The sequence below is a fragment of the Leopardus geoffroyi genome, chromosome C3 (genome assembly GCF_018350155.1).
Source record: "Leopardus geoffroyi isolate Oge1 chromosome C3, O.geoffroyi_Oge1_pat1.0, whole genome shotgun sequence".
Taxonomy (NCBI): Eukaryota; Metazoa; Chordata; class Mammalia; order Carnivora; family Felidae; genus Leopardus; species Leopardus geoffroyi.
In genome coordinates, this window is record NC_059338.1 from 152,990,160 (window position 1) to 153,013,429 (window position 23,270).

Genomic DNA, 23,270 nt, shown 5'->3' on the forward strand with positions numbered 1-23,270 from the left:
AATGAAATCTTACAAAGTATGTTCTCCATCCATAATGAAGTTATTTATATGTTAATAATGGAAGAAAACACTTCTAAATAACCAACTAATTAATACATTTGTAAGTAGCCCTTGGGTCAGAGAAGAAATTACGAGTGAAATCAGATATTTGATCTGATATTTGATCAGATCAGATCTGATCTGATATTTGATCAAATCAGAATTTGATCTGAATGAAATACGAATAAAGCACATCCAAATGTATGAGATAGAACTAAAACAGTGCCTAGAGAGGAATTTGTATTTTTTAATACCTGTATTAGAAAATTAGAAAAAGTAGGGGCGCCTGGGTGGCGCAGTCGGTTAAGCGTCCGACTTCAGCCAGGTCACGATCTCACGGTCCGTGAGTTCGAGCCCCGCGTCAGGCTCTGGGGCTGATGGCTCAGAGCCTGGAGCCTGTTTCCGATTCTGTGTCTCCCTCTCTCTCTGCTCCTCCCCCCGTTCATGCTCTGTCTCTCTCTGTCCCAAAAATAAATAAACGTTGAAAAAAAAAAAAGGAAAATTAGAAAAAGTTACAGAGAGGGAAGGAGGCAAACCATAAGAGACTCTTAAATACTGAGAACAAACTGAGGATTGATGGGGGGTGGGGGAGAGGAGGAAGTGGGTGATGGGTAGGGAGGAGGGCACTTGTTGGGATGAGCACTGGGTGTTGTATGGAAACCAATTTGATAATAAATTATCTTTAATAATTAAAAAAAGAGAAAATAAGAAATATCCTAAATCAGTAATATAAACCTGTACCTTAAAATCAAGAAAAAGAAAACTAAACTGAAGAGAAGCAGAAGGAAGAAATAATAAAGATTAGAGTGAAAATTAATGAAATCGAAATTAGAAAAATGGTGGAGAAAAATCAGTGAAACTGAAATTTGTTCTTTGAAAAGGTAAATGAAGAACTGTTAGCTAGACAAACTAGGAGTAACAAAGAAGGTACAATTCATGAAAATTAGGAAGGAAAGAGGGAGTGTTACCACTGACTTCTCAGAAGTTAAAAAGATTATAGGGAAATATGAATAACATTATGCTAACAAATTCAACTTAACTGAAATGGACAAATTCCTAAAAAGTCACAAAATTTCAAAGTGACTCAAGAAGAAATAGAAAATCTGAGTATAACCTTTAGTAAGTAAATAAACAGAATTAAAATCTTCTCACAAAAAGAAAAGAATAAAATCTCACAAGGGAAAGCCCAGACCCAGATAGCTTCACTGGTGAATTTTCATCAAATATTTAAAGAAAAAATATCAACACTTGATAAACTCCTCAGAAAATACAGAAGAAAGGAATCCTTCTCACCTTATCCTATGAGGCTAGTATCACACAGATAAAGCCAGAAAGAAACATGGCAAGAAACCTATAGACCAGAATCCTTTGTGAATATAGACACACAAATTTTCAAAAATGTATTAGAAAAACACATCCAGCCAAGGGAACCACCTGGGTGGCACAGTCGGTTAAGCGTCTGACTTAGGCTCAGGTCATGATCTCACTGTTTGTGAGTTCGAGCCCCATGTTGGGCTCTGTACTGACAGCTCAGAGCCTGGAGCCTGCTTCGGATTCTGTGTCTCCCTCTCTCTCTCTACCCTGTCCCCATCAGATTCTGTCTTTCAAAAATTTAAAAAAACAAAACAAAACACATTCAACAACATATAAATATTACACACTGTTGCTAATTGGGATTTGTCCTATGAATGCAAAACTAATTTAACATCTGAGAATCAATGAATAGTATATAGTATATTAAAAGAATAAAGGACAGAAAGCACATTCCCATTTTAGTGGATGCAGATAAATTTGTGACAAAGCCCAAAATCCATTCATGATGAAAAGGACAAAAGGTCATCTATGAAAAACCAACAGCCAACAGAATATTTAATAGTAAAAGACTGAATGCTTTCCCCTTAAGTCTGAGAACAAGGCAAGGATGTGTACTCTTTTCAGTTCAACACAGTACTGGAGGTTCTGGCCAGTGCAGTCAGGAAAGAGAAAGAAATAAAAGGCAACTAGATTGGAAAGAAAGAAGCAAAACTGTCCTTATTCACAGATGGCATGAGGGAGAGAATCCTAAGATCTACAAAAAGCTTTCAGAACTAATAAGCAATTATAGGAAGTTTGTAGGATACCGGATCAATGTTCAAAAATCAACTTTTCTGTATATGAGCTGAGAACATTTCAAAACTATAACTAGGAATATAATTATTTTCTTAATAGCATCATAAAAACAAAGTAATAAATTTAGTAATAAATTTAACAAAAGCGCAAGACCTGTGCACTAAAAATTATAGTCCACTGCTGAAGGAAATAAAAAAATAAAGATTTAAATAAATGGAGAGACATCCCATGTTCATGAATTTGAAGATTCAATATTTGTTAACATGGCAATTCTGTTAAGTTGATATATAAATTTAATGTGAACGCTGTCAAAATTCCAGCAAGACTTTTGTGTGTGTGTGTGCAATTTAAAGTTTTCATTTTAATTATAATTTACTTAGAATATACTCTCTGTGAGTTTTGTGTTCCAAAATCACTTGGTAAAGTTTTCTTCAATACGTAGCTGTTATACCAATTAGTTAGGTATGCTTATTTTAATTATCAGATTTTAGAAATGTTTATGTTTTTTCTTTTGATTTAACTTTCTTTTTGAACATGTAAAACATTTACATGATTTGAAGGTCATATCTGTATAACGAACTATATTCAGGAGTCTTATTTCTGTCTCTGTCCCCTCTCTTATTCCTTTTCATCTCCCTTTTTTTCCATCTCATGTCTTCTACAGATCACTACATGTTGGTACCAAGAGATCTTCTTCAATCCTTTTTTATTTAAATAACTGTATAATTATTCACTATAGCATACTATTTTGAAACAGCCCCCTTGGGCTCAGTCTTTTGCTGTTAAAAATAATGTCACAGTGAATAGCCATGTGTATATGTCATTTTGTATTTTGCCAGTATGTCTTTGGAGTGGATTCCTATACGTAATTCAAAAATTAAATGCATTTGTAGTCTTGCTAGCTTTTACCACATCCCTTATTTTGAGGCTGTGATTATTTACATTCCCTCGACAATGTATGAGAGTGTCTGTCTCATCACAGTCTTGCCAACAGATTATATTGTCAAACACTTGGATTTTTTTCCAATTATATAGGTGAGAGGGGATCTCTCAGTGTTGTTTTAGTTTATATTTCTCTTATTATGAGTGAAATAGAGCATATACTCATATATTTAGAGCTCATTTGCATTTATTTTAAGTAAACTATCTGCTGGCCCATTTTTTGTTACCAGATTTTTGCTCTTTTTCCTTTTCTTTTCCTGCTCCTCTTTTTAACTTTCTGTGTAATAGTTTTAGGGCTGTGCATCTCTATTGTGCTCAGTATCAGGAATCTCTTCAGAAGAATTTAAATCTAAGACCATGCCCAAATAAATGTTACAGAAGCCCATGTAGCATCTGTCCTGCAGCCTTACAGTTTTGTGACTGAATTACCTTCATCTAATATCTTTACTGTGGTTCCTATTTAACTCCGGAGTATCAGGATTTTAGAACCGGAAAAAGATTTTAATAATCATTTAGTCCTAACCTCACATTTTTATAGGTGAAGAAACTAACTGTATTCTTAGTTTATAGATTTATAGACAGAATCTTATAGATGATCATTCGAGTATCTTTCATTCCAGATAAGAACATAAAGGGCCAGATGAATGTATCTCTGTATAGGAAATACGAATGGCAGTTTGTTACTAGGAAGAGACTAGAATTTGTAAATTATCCATGAGATTCAAATTCTGGAATTGTGATCATCTTCAGGCCTGAGACTCTCCCATAGCCTCAGCTGTTTTCTAAACAACATCAGATTTGAAAGTAAATGAAAACTGTTCTTAATGCCTAAATTTGGCATGAAGATTTCTGGGGATGAGTATAATAATATGATTTATGTACAGATGTTTCTTGTTTTTCATGGTGTGTGTGTCTATGTATATGTATATATATATGTATATATATATGTATACATATATATACATATGTATATATAATCTTTAAAGTTATTTTTTAAATTTGTAGTCATTGGTATTTATTTTGCTTGTTTTATGTGTGGGCACTCAAAATATTTGTTCAAAGCAGGGATGTTCATATAATTTTCTTTTTTTTCTTAGGAGTTCATGTGTCACACAATTAGCCCTTTTGGAAAGTGTGTACAGAATGTTCAAGAGGGATGATCTACTTTCAAATGTCACTCGCCAAGCATTTGTAGATCGCTGTCTTCTCACTCTGCTGTGGCACTGTAGCCCGAATGCCTTGATAGAATTCTTTAGCAAAATTGTGGTGGATGCCATTGATGTGTTGAAGTCTAGATTTACAAAGGTATTGTACATCTGTTATTAAATGTACTATTAAATTTTTTTTAGTGTTTCACTTATTATTCTTGAGAGTAAGACAGAGTGTGAGCAGGGGAGGGAGAGAGAAAGAGAGGGAGACACAGAATCTGAAGCAGGCTCCGTTCTCTGAGCTGTCAGTACAGAGCCTGATGTGGGGCTCAAACTTACGAACCGTGAGATCATGTCCTAAGCTGAAGTGGGACACTTAACCAACTGAGCCACCCAGGCGCCCCTTAAATTGACTATTAATAAGAATTGATAAATCTCCTTGGCTGGTGTTCTTAAAAACTTCCATATGTTCAGTCAGAAGATCTCTGTTGCTCAAGGAGCATTACTTCAACAGTTTGGTAACAACTCGTAGTTACATGGGATCTGCGTTAGTTTCCTGAGGGTGCTATAACAAATTACCGCCACCATGGTGTAGAACAACAAAAACTTATTCTCTCATAGTTCTGCAGGCCAGAAATCAGTTTCCTCGGGCTGAAATCAAGGTGTTGCAAGGCTCCGGAGGCCCTAAGGGAAAATCCGTTCTTTGCCTCTTCCAGCTTCTGGCAGCTGCCAGCATTCCGTGGCTTGTGGCCACATCACTCCTCTCCCTCCTTCTGTGGTCACATTACCTCCTCCTTTTCTGTCTCATTTCTCTCTGCATGTGTTGTACTGAGGGCCCACTTGGGTGATCTCCCCATCTCAAGATCCTTTACTTGATTTCATCTGTATAGTTCTTTTTTGTCATACTCGTGGTTTCAGTGATTAAAATGTGGGTATTTGTATGTGGATATTATTCAGCCAAATACAGTGCACCTGCACCAAATGTTCCCTCTTGCAAAATACATTTATCCCATCCCAACGTCCCCCAAAGTCTAAATGCATTATAGCATCAACTTTTAAGTTCAAGGTTGCATCTGAATATCATCAGCTTTTTCATCATTCAAATCATATGAATCAGGTATGGGTGGGATTCTGCGTATGATCCATCATGGGGCAAAATTCTTTCCATTTGTGGACCTGTGAAACTAGAAAACAAATTATTTGTTTTTCTTGCCTGTAGAATTCAGGGATTATAACAGCCTTTTTTCATTGCATTTTGTCTCTGTCCCTTTCAGTCCAAGCTGGTGGTGTTTCTTCTGGTATGACATTCTCAAAAACTCTGTAGCTCTCCTGTGTATGCCTTAGAGGTTTACTAACAGGAGAGTCCTCCACAGATCTTTGCTGGATAATTCCATCTCTGTTCCTGGTTCTGATGAAATAATTGAGGGCATCCATGGGTCCCATGCTTAATTTCTTTAGCAGTAGTCCAAGATTGTCCAGCTACACCCTTGTTGCCTTTGGAGCCACTTTTTTAACAGTGAATCTCCTAATGTTAGCATCTTTTACAGTCTGGATAAGCTGAGAATTTCTCAAATCAAGTTTTGGTTCTTTTTGCCCAGCAGTTCCTAACTCAATTTATCTCTTGCCCCTCACATTTCATTTTAAGCAGCAAAGAAGAAAGGGGGTAGCACCTTCTAAAAATTTGCTTGGAAATTTTTAGTTAAATATTCAAGTGCATGGCTTGTAAGTTCTGCTGTGTGTGCAGCCATAGAACACTATTTAGCTAAGTTTTCTGCCACTGTATTACAAGGATCTCCTTTCCTTCAGTGTCAAAAAATATGTTCTTTATTTCCTTCTGAGACCTCACCGGCAGCTACTTTAACATCCATATTTATACCAAAGATGTGTTTATGATGACTGAGATGTTCCCTAAGACAATTTGGTTTTGCTAGCATGCTTTTTCACTTCCTTCTGAGCCCTCACCAGCAATGCCTTCAGTGCTGGTATTTCTACCAGCAGTCTCCGCAGGCAGTTTAGGCTTTTTCTGTCATGCATGGCAAATTTCAGCCTCTACCCATCATCCAATTCCAAAGTCACTTTCATATTTTTGGCATTTGTTACAGGAGATTAAACTCTTAATGCCAAAATGTGTGTTATTTCCTGAATCTTCAAGTAATAAATTACCATAAGCGTGGTGGCTTAGAACAACAGAGATTTATTCTCTCCCAGTTTTGGAGGCCAGAAGTCCAAAATTAGTTTTACTGACGTAAATTTATGGTGTTGTCATGGCCACGCTTGCCCCTGTGGCTCTGAGTGTCTACTTCCTGTCTCCTCCAGCTTCTGGTGGCTGCTGGCATTCCTTGTATGTGGCTGTGTCACTCTGACCTCTAATTCTGTCATCACATTGCCTTTTCCTTTCTGTCTCATCCCTTTATGTATCCTCTTATACGGTTACATATGATTTCATCTAGGGCCCACATGACCAATCCAAAATTGTCGCCCAATCTCAAGATCCTTAACTTAATCACGTTTGCAAAGTCCTTTTTTTGCCTTACGAGAACTCATAGGTTCTGGGAGTTAGGACTTGGGTACCTTTAGGAAATACCATAAATAGTTGAAAATCTTGTTTTTTAATACATTGAAGTTTCACCTGTTGTCATCATGACTTTGATAAGATTTTGCGTAAAAGTCCTATATTGATGCCCTAGGTTCTCTATTTGGATATTATGTGTTATTTCCTGCCACATTCAACGTAACACATCAATATACCCATGTATCTGACCCTTGGCAGTCTCCTATTGAAGTGATTCAACATGTTTGTTAAAATTATTTTCTATGTAAAGAGCATTGAGTATTAAGTTGAACATTTGATATATTAAAAAACTATTTTTCCGGTTTGATGAGACCAAAGACAATTACTTGTTACTTTTCCTTAGCTAAATGAATCTACCTTTGATACTCAAATCACCAAGAAGATGGGCTGTTACAAGATCCTAGATGTGATGTATTCTCGTCTTCCAAAAGATGATGTTCACTCGAAGGAGTCTAAAATTAATCAGGTTTTCCATGGCTCATGTGTTACAGAAGGAAGTGAACTTACAAAGACACTTATTAAGTAAGATTTTTAGTTAATTTGGGGTTGTATTTGATTCGTTAATATTTTTGACGCATGTATTTTATGCATGTATATAATGTGAATAAATGTTTATTTAAGTATGAGTTTTTATGGTTTTCTTGTTTTTTTTCTTGTGCACAAACTACTTAGGTGTACTTTAATTTAGCAGGTTATGGGTAACGTGTTTTATCCTATACTCATCTTTTATAGGGAATAAAACTTCTTTTCTTTTATTGTTTTTTTCTACCATTTTCCTCCCTTAATAGGTTGATATATTTTTAGTGGCATGATTTACAGCACAAAGGGATTTATGTATTTTATTTTTCCTGACCTCCATTTGAAATTAAAGGAATATTGCATGTTTAAGCAGGTTTTCTGTAAAATACAAAGCAGTCCAATACATTTTCTCTAAAAGTGGCCTTCTCACGAAGTTCCCACTTAGTTAATATTGACACAGACATTGCCAGGCCTCATTTGCCTTTCCCAGGCAAGCTGTTCCGTACTGTCCTCTTACCCTCACCCTTCTTTTACCTCCTCAGGGAATTATGTGCCCGGCATCCATTCATCTGCACTAACAAGAGACTTGGGCGTCCTGTTGTATTTCCCTTCGTCTTCATCTCTCCGGCCTGCATGTCCACCCTGTCAGTCATCACACCTGGCGGGGGTTATCTCCACAGCACTCCCAAGACCTTTTCTCATCCTCCTTCCTTCACCTAGAGTTGTAGCGCCTGGTGTTCTTTGGGGAACCACTGCAGTGTAGTCTCCTCAGTTATTCTCCCTGTTCCTGGGCTTGTCTCTGTCAGTTTTGTCTGTGCTGCTGCTAGTCTGATAATACCTCTGCAGTGTGAACCTGATTGTTTCATCCTCCTACTTGAAACACTTCAAAAGGACCTCATCTTCAGTAGCAGGGGCCAGCAAACTTTTCCTGTAAACGTCCCACTCGATAGTAACTATTTTCAGGTTTGCAGGCTATATAGTCTCTTGCAACTACTGCAGTGTACTGGGAAAGCAGTCATAAACAATGTGGAAACGAAGGGGCATGGCTGTGTTCTGACAACACTGTTTTCAAAAGTAGTTGGCCACCTGGGCATTGTTTGGAGATCTCATTGTGCAGAATGCACTCCAGGCTCCCTAGCATGGCAGGCGAGCTCTTCCGGGAACGCCCGCCTCTCCACCTTCGGCTCACTGCCAGGCACTGCCAGTTCCCACCTCATCTTCTGAACACGCAGTGTGGCTTATGCCTTGCTGGAAGTGACACTCTTCTCTCTGCTCATAATCTTCACATAACTTAGAAATCAAAATTCGGTTCTGATAATTTCTCTTAAAACTTTGTTGGCTCCTTCGCCTGGGTTACTGTCCATCTTCCTTGTTTCCATGTCTTAACTTCCCGTGCTCGTTGCTGTTGCTGTGCATACCACAGTGTGGTGAAATCCCTAGGCACTGTCTTCCCTCGAGGTGTGCGTGAATATAGTGACTTGCTTGACTTTTATTTTTGGTAACTGGTACTGTGCTGGGCACAGACCTGACACTCGGAAAAGGCTAAACTGAATTGAGATCCTGTTGTCGGGCATTGTTGGGCTCTAGCGATGATTTCCCTGTTAGGTGAATTGATTTTTCACCTGGATCTACTCTGCAGATTGTGCTATGATGCATTTACAGAGAACATGGCGGGTGAGAATCAGTTGCTAGAGAGGAGAAGACTGTACCATTGTGCTGCGTACAACTGCGCCATTTCTGTTACCTGCTGTGTCTTCACTGAATTAAAATTTTACCAAGGTTTTCTGTTGAGTGAAAAACCTGAAAAGGTAGGCTTCTGAAATTTTCACTGTTGCTGCCATTGTAGGATTGCAAGTTAGATTATATGAATTAAAATTGTATCATAATTTGCACCTTCTTGTGATATTAAAGATGTAGTTCTTTGAGTTCTGTATATATATATTTTAAAGCCAAAATGCTTCCCCATGAATTATAAGTAGCGTTAACTCTATAGTAGCATCAGCAATAACAATTTCCACTATTCAGATATTTTTATTACGACTTTTTGGATTTACAGAACTTGCTTATTTTTGAAAATCTGATTGACCTGAAACGCTGCTACACATTTCCTGTAGAAGTTGAGGTGAGTCAAATTTTTAATGGTGTTCCTAAGTTTAAAAAATTTACCAAGAGCTTATGGAAGAAAAAGCAATATGTTATGATGAACAAAAACTCCCAGTATCAAGTCTGCTTTGAACTATAAAATCTGGTAGTTTAATGTAGTTCAGCCTCTCAGGCACCTATAAAAACATGATCATAACTCGACTTTTTGCTCTTTTAGCTAGTAAAGGATAGAAAATGGCAATAAAAGGAGCTGGGAGGACATATGCCAGCAGTGTTTTGCTGAGTTAATTTATCTGTTCAGTGAAATTGAGATCCATCCAGATACAGAATTATAACGCTCTGGCCCTGCTTGGGTGATTTGGCAGGATAATGGGGGTGCTGTGAGCTGACGTCATGTGGATAAGTGGAAAACTTGCTGTGGCAAACGTGACAAGCTTGATTTTAGCCAAGCTGAGTTTGACACGCCAACCTCAGCGATTGGTAGGAGATTGTCACTGCAGCTTTTCACAGCCCATTGGAAATGGGAATTGGGCGGGCAGAGTGCCAGAGCTCTGGGTTGTCTGGGTCAGGAACTATCATTCATGTTCACCTGCCTAGCTGCTGACCTCGACCACATCTAAGTGGTTCATGAGTTCATGTAAATGGTTGCTTCCTGCCTTGTGCCCTTTTGGAACAAGACTGGGAACTTTTCTCAAGGTGTAACACTGTTCAAAGAACTAAAAATCCAAAAAATAATAGCACTAGTGTATTAAGCATTCAGACACTTGGTATGTGTCACTTCTAAACTTTGCAACAGCACTGTGAGGTGCTATGATATACCATAACCATGCAGTTGAGGAAACTGAGCTCGTAAGTAAAGTACAGACTGTTAGTAATTTGGGCCTGTGGCTGCCACATCTTAGCCCACCCTGGGTCCCCAAGCAATTTGGCAAAAAAATTATTTTTGCAGGTTGGCAAAGTTTTATTTATTTTTAGATGCTTATTTATTCATTTTGAGAGAGAGAGGGAGCACGAGCAGGGGCACAGAGAGAGAGTCCCAAGCAGGCTCTGCACTATCAGCACAGAGCCCGACTCGGGGCTTGATCTCAGGAACCGCAAGATAATGACCTCAGCTAAAATCGAGTTGGATGCTTAACCAGCTGAGCACCCAGGTGCCTCAAAAAATTAATTTTTAAACAAGACTTTTATCAAATTTAAAAGCATTAAAATATATCCACAAAGAAGTACAGGTGAGTGCCCTTAAGGAATGCTTTTCCCACAGAATCTCACAGAACCCCACTGAGGCAATTGCTACTAAACTAGAAAATCGTGATCAGGATTTTACAAAGTTTTAAGTGGTGTATTTGTTTTGCCTGATAGGTTCCTATGGAAAGAAGGAAAAAGTACATTGAAATTAGGAAAGAAGCCAGGGAAGCAGGAAATGGGGATTCAGGTAGGTTGTTTTTAAAAGATGAAAAAGATTCTAATAGTTGGTATTTGTTATGTAAATAAAAAATATTTTAAGTACACCAAAACATTGAAATAGAGTTTGAAAAGGTTTTAAGTGGCAAGTAGAATTTTACTTTGAAAGAAATTTAATCAGCTAAACTTTTACCTATGTAGAAAGATCTCAGAATGGCCAAAGAGGGCTGAGAAATGGTATGCTTTTTCTTAAAACTGCAAGATTGGTTGATAGTTATCTATGTTTGTATATGGATTATGTCTGTATGTTGTCTAAATACATTCAGGAATCTGTGTTAAAATGCAGATCTCATCCTGCCATTCCTCTGCTCCAAACCTCTGTCAGCTCCCACTTCCCTGAAGACAGAGCTGCCTAAGACCCCGACCCACCTGCTGCCCCCCGCTACTCTCCTGCTCACTCTGCTCCAGTAGCACTGCCCCCCTGCCTGTACCTATGGGCACCAGGCTCCTTTTGGCCCCAGGGCATTTGCACATGATCTTTCCTCAGCCTAGAATAATCTTGGTCCCAGATATCAGCGTTTTGTTTAATGCCAGCCTTTGAACGGAAGTTGTCCTGGCTTCCTGTTACAAAATTCCCTGTCTCTTGCTCCACATGCTCCTTGTTTCATTTTTTTGCTTAATTTTTCTTCATACCTTTTTTTTTTTCCCTGACTTGAGGATAAATTCTGGACCAGTTTTGTAAATTCTTTACATTTGTGAATTGGTTGTTTTTCAGTAGTATCTTTTCCCACATTTATGTTAGACTTTTTATGCAGAATGTACCCCGTCAAAATTTTAACTGCAAAGAAATTCTGTTAACATCATATTCAAAAATTGTATGTGGTTTAACTTAATTTCTTTGTCCATGACAGTATAGAATAACCGCTCACTAATGACAAAAGCAGGAGGAGGTGTCTTTTCCCCATTTCCTTTTTGCTTTGTTAATCTGGATTATCAGTGGAGAATCACAGGATTGATAAAAGCCTTAGTTAACACAGTCTTTTAATTTTATTAATATCATTTGAGCTTAGAGAAATACATTTTTTACTAACTTGAATAAATGTATTTTGTTCTTTATATCTTAGGTGGCCCTCATTATATATCTTCCTTGTCGTATTTGGCAGACAGCAGCCTGAGTGAGGAAATGAGTCAATTTGATTTCTCAACTGGAGTTCAGAGCTATTCATACGGTTCCCAAGACCCCAAATCTACCACTGGTCATTTTCGGAGACGGGTGATCACATGTCACATATTAAAAAATATTGTTGGCATTTATAAAGGAATGGGGCTTCATACTTAGGGGAAACTAGTTCTGTGTCAGTAGTCCTCAGAGAATAGCGTGTGGAGAATTTTCCAAGATCTGAGTCCCAGCTTTCCATCCTCTAGACTCAGCAATTGGATTTTGTCAGTACAGGAAAGAAAGCTGTCTGCAAGGGCTGATTCACAGTAACCAGTCTCCATGAGATTACTGTTTTAAATCAGAACTGCATTTAAGGGTTTCCAGTGAGAAAGACGACTACCATACTCAGAGGTCTTGCTGGTATGACTGTTGCATTCTCTCTACAGAAAACGAAGAAGCTGTTTGAATATTTGATGTTATCTAACTGAGATAACTGAATGCATCTGTATTCACAAATAATAGGTTGACCTCATAAACAGACAGGAAACTTGTAGGTAGACAGACACCTGTGCACCTACACAGACACACACGTGTACATATGTGTAAAAGCATGAGTTCCACAGATACATCTGATTCCTGTCCAGGGTTCATTCAAGTTTTTTCCCTTTCCAGTTTCTTTGATACGCACTAACTTCTTTCTCTCAACCCCTTTTCTTTCCTCCATACTGATGTCCTCCCGGAGTGGGTCCTGACCCACAGGTGGGCACCTCACTCTCTCCTTCTCCATCCTGAGACATTGCCAGGCAGCTCTTGCCCACTCTGGTCTGCCCCGCGGCTTTTTGCCCGAGGAGGGTGGGAGCAGTGCAGCGTTTTTGAAGTTGAGTTTGTCTGTACCTTACGTTGCCTCTTGGGTTGGCTTCTCTCTTTTTTAATGACTGTTTCAAAGAGGAGCCATTCATTAGTTCTTTCACCTAGATTATGTCATACATCTCTGCTGGGCAATAAAAGAGTGTGACTTTGTTCTGTTATGGCTACACTGGCTAGTGAGACTCCTCTTTTGTGAACAGGCCATTTACATTGAGGCATCTTGGGTTCAATCCTCATGCCTTCAGTTCGATCGCATGACTGAGTCCTAGTTCAGATGTATCTAGTCCTTGTGAGCAGCATCTTGATATACAATAATTTTTACTGAAAAACCTGTTGAGTAGATCTGAATGCAGTCAAATATTGTAACTCCTTTGACACCTTACCAAGTATATGGAAAAAGGGACATTAAGATTATTCTAATTGATTTTTGTGGCTGATTGAATGTGGTTTTTTCTTGTCTCTTGCAAACTTGATAGTGTGTAAAATTTACTGTTTCAGTGCTCATTTAGCAGTGTTCCTAGTAGAACATAACATCACTTCCTGTCATTTCTAAAACCCCCAGTTTATAGAAATTATCCATTGTCTTTGGGAGGAAAGAGACGATACCCACAATGGTTATAAGAAGACTCCTTTTCCAGATACTGTACATCTTTGGGAAGTGATGTTCTGAAATAGTTCCTGCTACCAGGGCAGACAGAATTACAGAATTATGTAGGGCCATTTTATTCCTCTTTCTACTCAGTTTCTGTAAGCACTTTAACTGTCTAAAAATTTCTTCTTAGGATTTCGCAAATCTTTCTTTTCTGAAAATTATCTTCCTGGGAAATATCCAGATAAATTGTTCAGCTGTGTGTGTCTGTGTGTGTGTGTGTGTGTGTGTGTGTGTGTGTGTGTGTAAAACTTACTATGTATATAAAACCTCAATTCATTACATTTATAAAATAATTATCTCTGCTATAATTTCTAAGAGAATTTTAGGGTCAAAAATGGTTTAAAAATTTTGTTCTTTTATTAAAGTATCAAAGCAAATTAAGGACTTTATGAAGTTTTTCAGAGAAAAACTCATTTTCAATTTACTGAGAAAAGAAATGTTGGTAAAAGTTTATCTTAAAATTATGTGTCAGTAGCTCCACTTTCTCCATAACATGGCAACTAAGAATCATGGAGACTATTGTTCTCAAGATACTGAGCATTCTTGGGCCTCCTAGACAGAAACGTTTGGAAAGATCTTTGTGTTTGTACAAAGCAACACATGTCTGCATGGATGCTATAACCTGAATATGACCCCCAAGGAGATCTCTCCCCATGAGGAGATCAGAGGAGAATTATGTATCTATAGCTTAAGGAAGATATGAGGTCCTGTAATTTTTTCTAAGTTGTTTAATAAGAAAACCTAATAAGTATATTTGATATTATTACCCAAGTATCGTTGTTACCTAAGTGTGTGTTTTGTGATATTGCCCCCAAAGTCAGAATATCACATGCACTGAAATTTTATTATTTTTAATTTTTTATTTATTTTAGAGAGAGAGAGAGCACAAGTGGGGGAGAGGGGCAGAGGGAGAGAGCGATAGAATCCCAAGCAGTTTCCACACTCAGTGTGGAGCCTGACAGAGGGCTTGATCCCATGACCCTGGGATCATGACCTGAGCTGCAATCAAGAGTTGGATGCTCAACCGACTGGCCCACCGACCCAGAGGCCCCTGTATACTAAAAATCTAACAGTGTACTCTGCATCATCAGATTCTTCCCTTTTCCTAGGATTATAAAGATCCCGTGATCCAAGATGCTGTCCTGGAGTTAGAAATGGATGAGCTTAATCAACACGAATGTATGGCAACCATGACAGCCCTGATTAAGCACATGCAAAGAAATCAGATCCTACCTAAAAGAGAAGAGGTTTGTTTCTGCTAATCTGATGGTGTCTCATTTAATACTGTTTATTGCTATCACAGTAAGAATGAACACTTAATATCAAATACCAAATTCTGTATCTAATAAACGTGATTTTTGTTGCTTGTGTCTTAAATTTTTTAAACAATTTTAATGTTTATTTATTTATTTTGAGAGAGACCAGGGGAGGGGCAGAGAGAGAGAGGGAGAGAGAGAATCCTAAGCAGGCTCCATGCTGTCAGCACAGAGCCAGACATGGGGTTTGATCTAACGAACCCTGAGATCATGACCTGAGCTGAAGTCAAGAGTCAGATGCTTGACTGACTGAGCCGCCCAGGAGCCTTTTGTTACTCGTCTCTTATTTTGTCATCTCATGATATCAAAGTGTGAAGTTATTTTATTCCACTTTTTAAGGTAACTTTGAATGGATTATTTCAGGGTTCAGTGCCAAGCAGTCTTCCCCCTTGGATGAAATTTCTTCATGACAAACTAGGAAATCCATCAGTATCATTAAATATCCGTCTCTTCTTAGCCAAGCTTGTTATTAATACAGAAGAGGTAAGTAATTTATTATTTCTTTAAAAATTCTTTGCAGTTTTATGTATGTACTTAAAACTCCTAATAAAGAAATGATGTAAAGGAACAGAGCATGACATTTTTGTTCTCTGAACAAATTTGTTCAACATCAATCTTTTAATCATTTTTTCAACTTGAAAATTAAATTTTATTGTGTTAGAAATGATCTTTTTATAAAGCACATGTGTTGGCACTTTCTAATGGGTTCCAGCCTAATTAGTTTATAGGAGCAAAAATGGTGACAATATTCCTATTAATGATATTTGAAAAAGACCTGACTTTTAGATAATTGCTGAATTTATCAGTTGGTTTATGTATAGCACCACATCAGGGGAGACCTCTTCCACCGGTGGCAGTTAGGGAAGAGAGCCCTTGAGTGACGTGAAAAGTGCAGTGGGAATTTATATTCTGTGTAGAAAGAACACTGTGGACAGAGACGGCCTCTGACAGAGCCAGGCATGTCTCCATTGACAGCACAGGCCATGGGCACATGGTCCAGAGAAGTGTGGCCACATGGCTTGGGCGGGTGAGCTAGGCCAGGTCATCAGGATTCATGTAGAGGGTGCAGCTCATTTGTTGAGCAGTAAGGAGCCACTGATGGGTGCCAGGTGGAATGATGTGATCCACATGGCTCCATACAAAGTCCTTTTAGGCAGCACTGCAAATTGAAGGGCTGCAGCAGGGCCCGTGTACCCCAGGGTCACACCTGATTTCTAGCTCCCAGGGCTGCTGTAACAGTGGAACCACAGACCGGGTGGCTTAAACAACAGAAACGGATTGCCTCATGGTTCTGAAAGCCAGAAGCCTGAGATCAAGGTGTTGGTGGGGATGGTTCCTTTTGAGGGCTGGGATTGAGAATCTGTTCCAGGCCTCTCTTCCAGTTTATGGTGGCCTCAGGCATTTGTTTTTTTTCAGCACATAGATGCTGTTTTTCTTGAGTCTTCACATTGGCTTTCCTCTTTGCATCTGTCTCAGTATGTACAAATTTTCCCTTTTAATAAGGACATTGTCATTGGATTAGAGCCCATCCTAATGACCTCTCATAACTTGATAATCTTCAGAGACCCTATTTCTAAATCAGGTCACATTTATAGATGTTGAGAATTAGTACTTCAGTATCCTTTTGGAAGACACAGAACAACCCATAACGCTTGGGGTCACACGTGATTTCTAGCTCATGTTCCTGAGTGCTGACTTGATGGCTACCAGAAAGGGAGCTGGTGTCTTTATTTCTGGGTCATTTCTTGGTAGCCTGGGAGTGGGTAAGCAGGTTGACAAGGAAGCATGCTGAACTTGTTCACACATGTGGATGTGAGTTGCCTCTGAGACATCACTGAGAGATTTCCTGGGGTGTTGTGCGTGTTGGGGGCTCAGGAGTGACTAGGGGAATGGTTTGCAAAAGATGTTCCAGAGGCTCCGTTGTCTTACAGAAGAAAAGATTAGAACTTGCGTTTACATGTATTATTAAAATTTCAACATTTATTTATTTTCTTTATTGATATATTTTTAAGTTTTTATTTAGATTCCAATTAGCATACAGTGTAATATTAGTTTCAAGTGTAGAATTTAGTGATTCAGCACTTAAATACAGCACCCAGTGCTCATCACAAGGGCCCTTCTTAATACCCTTCACCTATTTAACCCATCCTCCCCCCCCCCACCTCCCCTCTGGTAACCCTCAGTTTGTTCTCTATAGTTAAGAGTCTATTTCTTGGTGTCTTCCCTTTTCCACCCCCCAAGTTTTGTGTGTTTTTTTTTCTTAAATTCCACACATGAGTGAAATCATATGGCATATATCTTTCTCTGACTAAATTATTTCACTTAGCATATTACTCTCTAGCTCCGTCCCCATTGTTGTAAATGGCAAGATTTCATTCTTTTTTATAGGTGAGTTTTATATACACACACACACACCCCATCTGCTTTACCCATTCATCAATTGATGGACACTTGAGCTGCATGTATTTCTTGGCTGTTGCAGATAATGCTGCTAGAAACATCAGCGTGCACGTATCCCTTTGTTTGGGTTTTTTTTTTTGGTTTTGGTTTTGTTGTCTTAAGTAGGCTTCAAACCCAGTGTGGAGCCCAGTGTGGGGCTTGAACTCATGACCCTGAGGGTCAAGACTTGAACCAAGATCAAAAGTCAGATGCTTAACCAACTGATCCACCCAGGAGCGCCTGCATATATCCCTTTGATTTAGTGTTTTCATATTCTTTAGTTAAATACCCAGTAGTGCAATTGCTGGATCATAGGGTAGTTAGTTCTATTTTTAATATTTTGAGGAACCTCCATACTGTTTTCCAGAGTGGCTGCACCAGTTTGCATTCCCACCAAAAGTGTAAGAGAGTTCCCCTTGCTCCCCATCCTCTCCAACATTTGTTTCCTTGTTGTTGTTTTTTAATGTTTATTTATTTATTTATTTATTTATTTATTTATTTATTTGAGAGAGAAAGAGAGAGAGCATGTGTGAGCTGGGGAGAGGGAATCCTAAGCAGGCTTTGTGCTGTCAGCTCAGAGGCAGACATGGGACTCGATCCCACGAACCGTGAGATCATGATCTGAGCTGAAACCAAGAGTCAGTCTCTTAACCAACAGAGCCACCCAGGCACCCCTCTGTGTTGTTAACTTTAGCCATTATGACTGGTGTGAGGTGATATGTCATTGTAGTTTTGACTTGTACTTCCCTGATTGATGAGTGATGTTGAACATCTTTTCATGTGTCTGCTGGTCTTCTGTAGATTTCCTTTGGAAAAAAAGCCTATTCATGTCTTCTGTCTATTTTTAACTGGCTTATTGTTTTTTTTGGGTGAATTTGAGAAGTTCTTATAGACTTTGGATTCTAGCCCTTTATCAGATGAGTCATTTGCAAACCTCCATTCTGGAGGTTGCCTTTTAGGCATAGGTTGCCTCAACAAAGCTAAAAGGCAACCTTTGGAATGGGAGATAATTGTAAATGACATAGCTGGTATCTAAAGTCTATAAAGAACTTCTCAAAAAACAACCCATTTAAGAAGTGGGCAGAAGACATGAATGGACACTTTTCCAAAGAAGACATCCAAAAGGCTTTTTAGTTCTGTCGATTGTTACCTTCACCGTGCAGCAGCTTTTTATTTCAATGAAGTCCCTGTACATTTTTGCTTTTGTTTCCCTTGCCTCTGGAGATAATATCTAGTAAGAAGTTCCTATGGCCGATGTCAGAGGTTACTGCCTGTGTTCTCCTCCAGGATTTTAATGGTTTCCTGTCTCACATTTATGTCTTATATCCATTTTGAGTTCCATTTTTGTGTATGGTGTAGGAAAGTGGTCCAGTTTCATTCTTCTGCATGTTGCTGTCCAGTTTTCCCAGCACCATTTTTTTAAGAGACAGTCTTTTTCCTATTGAATATTCTTGCCTCCTTTGTCAAAGATTAGTTCACCATATACTTGTGGGTTCATTTCTGGGTTTTCTATTCTGTTCCATTAATCTTTGTGTCTGTTTTTGTGCCAGTACCATACTGTGTTAATCACTCTTTCTTTGCAATACAACTTGAAGTCCAAAATTATGATGCCTCTAGCTTTGCTTTTCTTTTTTCCAGATTGTTTTGGCTATTCAGGGACTTTTGTAGTTCCATACAGATTTTAGGATTATTTGTTCTAGCTCTGTGAAGAACACTGGTGTTATTTTGTTAGGGATTGCATTGAATGTATAGATCGCTTTGGGTAGTAACGATATTTTAACACTATTTGTTCTTCCTATCCATGAGCATGGATGGAATGTTTTTCCATTTCTTTGTGTCTTCCTCAATTTCTTTCATTAAGTTTTATAGTTTTCAGAGTACAGATCTTTTCCCTCTTCAGTTAGGTTTATTCCTCGGTATCTTGTGGGTTTTGGTACAATTGTGAGTGGGGTCAATTGCTTGATTTCTCTTTCTGCAAGTTCATTATTGGTGTATAGAAATGTAACCGGTTTCTGCACATTGATTTTGTATCCTGTGACTTTACTGAATTCATTTATCAGTTCTAGCAGTTTTTTTGGTGGAGTCTTTTGTGTTTTCTATGTAGAGTATCATGTCATCTGCAAATAGTGAAAGTTTGGCTTCTTCCTTGGCTGATTTGGATGCCTTTTATTTGTTTGTGTTGTTTGAGTGCTATGGTTAGGACATTCAGTACTATGTTAAATAACAGTGGTCAGAGTAGACATCACTATCTTTTTCCTGAACATAAAGGAAAACCTCTCAGTTTTTACCCATTGAGGATAATATTAGCTGTGGGTTTTTCATGTATGGACTTTATTATGTTGATGTATGTTTCCTCTAACTCTACTTTGTTGAGTTTTTGTCATGAATGGATGTTGTACTTTGTCCAGTGCTTTTCTGCATCTATTCAAAGGATCATATGGTTCTTATCCTTCCCTTCATTAATGTGATGTATTACATTGATTGAGTTGTGAAAATTGAACCACCCTTGCAGCCCAGTTATAAATTTCATTTGATTGTGATGAATCACAATTTTATTGTATTGTTGGATTCAGTTTGCTGATATTTTATTGAGTATTTTTGCATCCATGTTTATCAGGGTATTGCCTTTTAGTTCTCTTTTTTAATGGAATCTTTTTCTGGTTTCAGTTAAAAATTTCAACTTTTAAACTTATTCATTTATCATACAGATCTTCCTTGACTTATGATGAAGTTATATCCCAATAAACCCAGCATAAGTTGAAGCTATCATAAGTCGAAAATGCATGTAGTACACCTACCTTGCTGAATGAACATCATAGCTTAGCCTCACCTACCTTAAACATGCTCAGAGTGTTTACGTCCATCTGTAGTTGGGTAATATCATCTAACAAAAGCCCGTTTTATAATGAGGTGCTGAATATCTCATGTAATTTATTCAGTGCTATGCTGAAAGTGAAAGCCAGAGTGGATGTATGGGTACAGGATGGTTTTAAGTGTATCAGTTGCTCACTCTCGTGATAGCATAGCTGACGGGGAGCTATGGTGCAGGTGCCGCTGCCCCTGCTCAGTGTCTTGGGGCTATCATCCCACACACTGCTGGCCCAGAAGGTAAAAGTTCAAAGTACAGTTTCAACGTTTTATTTATTTTTGGGACAGAGAGAGACATAGCATGAACGGGGGAGGGGCAGAGAGAGAGGGAGACACAGAATCGGAAACAGGCTCCAGGCTCTGAGCCATCAGCCCAGAGCCCGATGTGGGGCTCGAACTCACGGAGCGCGAGATCGTGACCTGGCTGAAGTCGGACGCTTAACCGACTGCGCCACCCAGGCGCCCCACAAAGTACAGTTTGTACTGAAAGTGTGTGGCTTTCACAGCATGATTAAGTCCAAAAATCTTAAGTTGAACCATCGGAAGTCAGGTACGGTCTGTAGTTTAATAATAAAGAAGTTTGTGGAGATTGGGGGAAGATGGCAGCATAGGAGGACTCTGGGCTCACTGCGTCCTGCTGATCACTTAGATTCCACCCACACTTGCCTAAATAACCCAGAAAACCACCAGAAGACTAGCAGAACGGAGTCTCCGGAGCCAGGCGCGGACGAGAGGCCCACGGAAGAGGGTAGAAAGGGCGGAGAGGCGGTGCGTGCTCCATGGACTGGCGGGAGGGAGCCGGGGCAGAGGGGTGGCCCGCTTGCAAGGCAGAGCCCCGGAGTCTGGCTTGCAAAACCGGAGGGGCCAGACGGAGTGTGTTCCGACAGCAAGAGGGACTTGACATCTGGAAGGTTATAAACTAACAGCTCTGCTAGGAGAGCAGGAAGGCTGGAGGACAACGGAAGGGAGAGTGGCTGAGCCCCGGGACAACAGAGCTCAGTTTGGTGGGGAACAAAGGCGCTCGCCAGCGGCATCTCCCTCGCCCATCCCCCTCGCCCATCCCCCAGCCAAAATCCCGAAGGTAACCGGTTCCTGCCAGGGAACTTGGTGGCACCGCACAAACACCCAACGCTGTGCTTCTGTGGATCCATCCGTCCAGAGGGTCTGACTCCCTCCCGGTGCCGCAGGGTCCCTCCCGAAATGGATCTCTGAAGGAAAAGCGAGCTGAGCCTGCCCCTCCTGCCCCTGTGCATCTTGCCGATCCACCCCAGCTAATACGCCAGATCCCCAGCACCACAAGCCTGGCAGTGTGCAAGTAGCCCAGACGGGCCACGCCACCCCACAGTGAATCCCGCCCCTAGGAGACGGGAAGAGAAGGCACACACCAGTCTGACTGTGGCCCCAGTGGTGGGTTGGGGGCAGACATTGGGTTTAATTGCGGCCCCACCCACCAACGCAAGTTATTCAAGATAGCACAGGGGAAGTGCCCCACAGTTCTGCACCACTCCAGGGACTATCCAAAATGAGGAAACGGAAGAATTCCCCTCAAAAGAATCTCCAGTAAATAACGACAGCTAACGAACTGATCAAAAACGATTTAAACAATATAACAGAAAGTGAATTTAGAATAATAGTCATAAAATTAATCGCTGGGCTTGGAAACAGTATAAAGGACAGCAGAGAATCTATTGCTACAGAGATCAAGGGACTAAGGAACAGCCAGGAGGAGCTAAAAAATGCTATAAATGAGCTGCAAAATAAAATGGAGACACCCACGGCTCAGATTGAAGAGGCAGAGGAGAGAATAGGGGAACTAGAAGATAAAATTATGGAAAAAGAAGAAGCTGAGAAAAAGATAAAAAAAAATCCAGGAGTATGAGGGGAAAATTAGAGAACTAAGTGATGCACTAAAGAGAAATAATTTACGCATAATTGGTATTCCAGAGGAGGAAGAGAGAGGGAAAGGTGCTGAAGGTGTACTTGAAGAAATAATAGCTGAGAACTTCCCTGATCTGGGGAAGGAAAAAGGCATTGAAATCCAAGAGGCACAGAGAACTCCCTTCAGACGTAACTTGAGTCGATCTTCTGCACAATATATCATAGGGAAGCTGGCAACATACAAGGATAAAGAGAAAATTCTGAAAGCAGCTAGGGATAAACGTGCTCTAACATATAAAGGGAGACCTATAAGACTCGTGACCGATCTCTCTACTGAAACTTGGCAGGCCAGAAAGGAATGGCACGAAATCTTCAATGTGATGAAAAGAAAAAATATGCAGCTGAGAATCCTCTATCCAGCAAGTCTGTCATTTAGAATAGAAGGAGAGATAAAGGTATTCCCAAACAAACAAAAACTGAAGGAATTCGTCACCACTAAATCAGCCCTACAAGAGATCCTAAGGGGGATCCTGTGAGACAAAGTGCCAGAGACATCGCTACAAGCATGAAACCTTCAGACATCACAATGACTCTAAACCCATATCTTTCTGTAATAACACTGAATGTAAATGGACTCAATGCACCAATGAAGAGACATAGGGTATCAGAATGGATAAAAAAACAAGACCCATCTATTTGCTGTCTACAAGAGACTCATTTTAGACCTGAGGACACCTTCAGATTGAGAGTGAGGGAATGGAGAACTATTTATCGTGCCACTGGAAGTCAGAAGAAAGCTGGAGTAGCCATACTTATATCCGGCAAACTAGACTTTAAATTAAAGGCTGTAACAAGAGATGAAGAAGGGCATTATATAATAATCACAGGGTCTATCCATCAGGAAGAGCTAACAATTATAAATGTCTATGCGCCGAATACGGGAGCCCCCAAATATATAAACCAATTACTCACAAACATAAGCAACCTTATTGATAAGAATGTGGTAATTGCAGGGGACTTTAACACTCCACTTACAGAAATGGATAGGTCATCTGGACACACGGTCAATAAAGAAACAAAGGCCCTGAATGATACATTGGATCAGATGGACTTGACAGATATATTTAGAACTCTGCATCCCAAAGCAACAGAATATACTTTCTTCTCGAGTGCACATGGAACATTCTCCAAGATAGATCACATACTGGGTCACAAAACAGCCCTTCATAAGTATACAAGAATTGAAATCATATCATGC

General features: G+C 39.6%; 1 protein-coding gene across 3 annotated transcripts in view; it reads left to right on the plus strand.

The window, feature by feature from the left end:
- PRKDC (protein kinase, DNA-activated, catalytic subunit) overlaps window positions 1-23,270 on the plus strand; it is a 213,285-nt gene that overhangs the window by 90,769 nt on the left and 99,246 nt on the right. For all 3 annotated transcript variants that reach the window (XM_045455381.1, XM_045455382.1, XM_045455383.1), the window contains 8 exons: window positions 4,188-4,395; window positions 7,154-7,332; window positions 8,969-9,137; window positions 9,386-9,451; window positions 10,792-10,864; window positions 11,958-12,106; window positions 14,621-14,758; window positions 15,191-15,310. In XM_045455381.1, coding sequence (XP_045311337.1) covers window positions 4,188-4,395; window positions 7,154-7,332; window positions 8,969-9,137; window positions 9,386-9,451; window positions 10,792-10,864; window positions 11,958-12,106; window positions 14,621-14,758; window positions 15,191-15,310 — 1,102 coding nt within the window. The remainder of the gene's footprint in view (window positions 1-4,187; window positions 4,396-7,153; window positions 7,333-8,968; window positions 9,138-9,385; window positions 9,452-10,791; window positions 10,865-11,957; window positions 12,107-14,620; window positions 14,759-15,190; window positions 15,311-23,270) is intronic.